The following is a 2,209-nucleotide window of genomic DNA, read 5'->3' as shown; positions in this document are numbered from 1 at the left end:
GCTCGCGTTCGCCTCAGTTCCCCGCGGCGTCCGAACCTCCCAGTCCTCCTCAGTCACCATAGTCACAGCCCTGAAAACACCAGCACTAGTAACCACCGCGGCTGGAGATCTCCGGGCGCCTGCTACGCGCGCTCATCCACTCCCAGCACCTCTGTGCGCCTGGCGTACAATAGTAGTCGCTCAAAAAATACACATCGCGTCCTCTCAGGGAGTTCCGCTGGAGCGCGGGCGAGGTGTGACTGCTAGTCCCTCTGTCACGGGGATGAAGTCCACGGTGGGCCTCACCTGGGCCAGTGAAGCGCAGCATCCGGCAGCCGCCTGCATGCAGGCAGAGGACAGGAGTGCTCTCGGTTCGCCCGGCGCCGCGTCCTCCGGCTCCGCCCGCCGCTTGCTCATTCTTGCCTGCCGCGGCCTCGAAGTACTCCGTGCTTGGCTCTGCAGAGAGAGCTTTTGTTTCTCTGTATTTGCAAGATTTAGTTAGAAAACTAACATGCCCGTGGTTAAGAATCCGCGCCAAACAACATGATGAACTCCAAAAACATGCTAGAAGCCCCACACAAGACTACATAGTACTATTTATAGGAATTGTCCAAAGCAGGCAAATCTATAAAGACAGGAAGTAGATTAGTGGCTCCACGAGTGAGGAGGATGCGGAGTGGGGTTTCTTTTTGGAATGATGATGCTTTGGAATTAGCGGTAATGGTTGCACAGCCTTGTAAATATACTTTTAAAAAAATCACTGAATTATGCTCTTAAAAAGGTGGATTTTATGATATGTGAATTATATCTCAACTTTTAAAATAACGAAGAAATAATAAAATTGTTCCATCATGGGGTTCAGGGAGAACTAGTGGTGAGAGCTTCTTGAGAGATAGGAGAGAGAGAAACCCACAGCCTTCATTTCCCCATTTATTCATTCATTGCCTAATTCCATTGAGTTTTCACAACTCTAGGATGTGGGTACTATTATTATTCCCTTTATTAAATGAAGTAACTAAGGTACAGAAAGGCTAAGAAATTAGCCAGGTCACACAGCAGGTAAAAGCCAGTACTTGGATTATATTCCAAACCCAAGCTTTTAAAATCAGTCAATGACAAAATAATAAGATTCAAAGACTCAAGATGAGGCAAGATACACCCGTAAGAAAAAGGGGTTCAAAATGAGGAAAAGATTAATCAAGTCTAAATAATTGTTTGAAGGTGGCTGTAGAGTAACTGCAATTGTTTGGAGAGGATTTTTGAAATAGAAAATACATATGTTTAAAGAAAAAAATTAGTTATCTGGAAATGAAATTTTAGACTATTTCAACAAACTCTTGGTGAAAAGAGAAAATAAATTTTCCAAAGATCTTGTTTGATTCAGGAATAGGAACATTGGAGAAATGCTTAATTCTTGATAAAATATAGATGTTAAGGTTTTTATTAACAGTTAATGATACCTATTCTCATAAAATAAAAGGGGAAACTACGAGGATGGGGAGAAATGAGAAAACCTGATTGGCCCAGGAAATGATTTAAAAAGGAAACAATGGACCAGCATATTAATCAGAACACACAAAATAAGACCAAGCACATGGATGATCATAATAAATGTAAATGAGTTAAATTCTCCTGTTAACAAGAATTCTTATAATATGAAAACAAACTAAATCCAGGTAAATGCTGTTTACAAGGATACCACTAAGACAACCCAGAAATCTGAAACTAAGGAGATAGAAAAATGAAGACATAAAGGTGGGGTGGCAGTATTAATTTAAAAAAAAAATAGAACTTTAAACAAAAGATAATAAATGAGAATAGAGCCCCCCATTTTTTGCACTAATTAAAGGTACAATCCATGTAAATATATAATGAACTGTGTGTCCTCAAGAAAGGAACATCAACATTCAAAGCTAAACTGTTAGAAATTCACAAAATCATTGTGGGAGATTTTATTACACCTTTCTTTGAATCTTAAAAATGAAGCAATTTTTTAAAAGTCAGTAAAGGTATAGAGGATTTGAACAGCACAGTCAAATTCCTTATTATGTTACAATATGTTGGCATGATCAGGGGAAATGATTAGGCAAGTAAGTGGCCTTAAACAGCACCGCCCCCTAGAGGTGCTCTGGGTCCATTCACTAGCTCACCGCATCGCATCTTGAATTCTGCTCACGACGGAGGCTCCTCCAAGCTCCCCCTAACCCTGGGATTCCCACCTGAGTAGCTG

At 41.0% G+C, this 2,209-nt stretch overlaps 1 protein-coding gene across 1 annotated transcript in view; it reads right to left on the bottom strand.

The window, feature by feature from the left end:
- PKD1 (polycystin 1, transient receptor potential channel interacting) overlaps positions 1-396 on the bottom strand; it is a 44,923-nt gene extending 44,527 nt beyond the window's left edge. The window contains exon 1 of the mRNA XM_025048408.1: positions 286-396. Within this exon, the coding sequence (XP_024904176.1) occupies positions 286-396 (111 nt within the window). The remainder of the gene's footprint in view (positions 1-285) is intronic.
- Between the last annotated feature and the right edge of the window lie 1,813 nt (positions 397-2,209).

Source organism: Pteropus alecto, unplaced genomic scaffold, assembly GCF_000325575.1.
Source record: "Pteropus alecto unplaced genomic scaffold, ASM32557v1 scaffold44, whole genome shotgun sequence".
Taxonomy (NCBI): Eukaryota; Metazoa; Chordata; class Mammalia; order Chiroptera; family Pteropodidae; genus Pteropus; species Pteropus alecto.
Note: the sequence above shows the minus strand (reverse complement) of the source record. Positions and strands in the feature narration are given on the sequence as shown.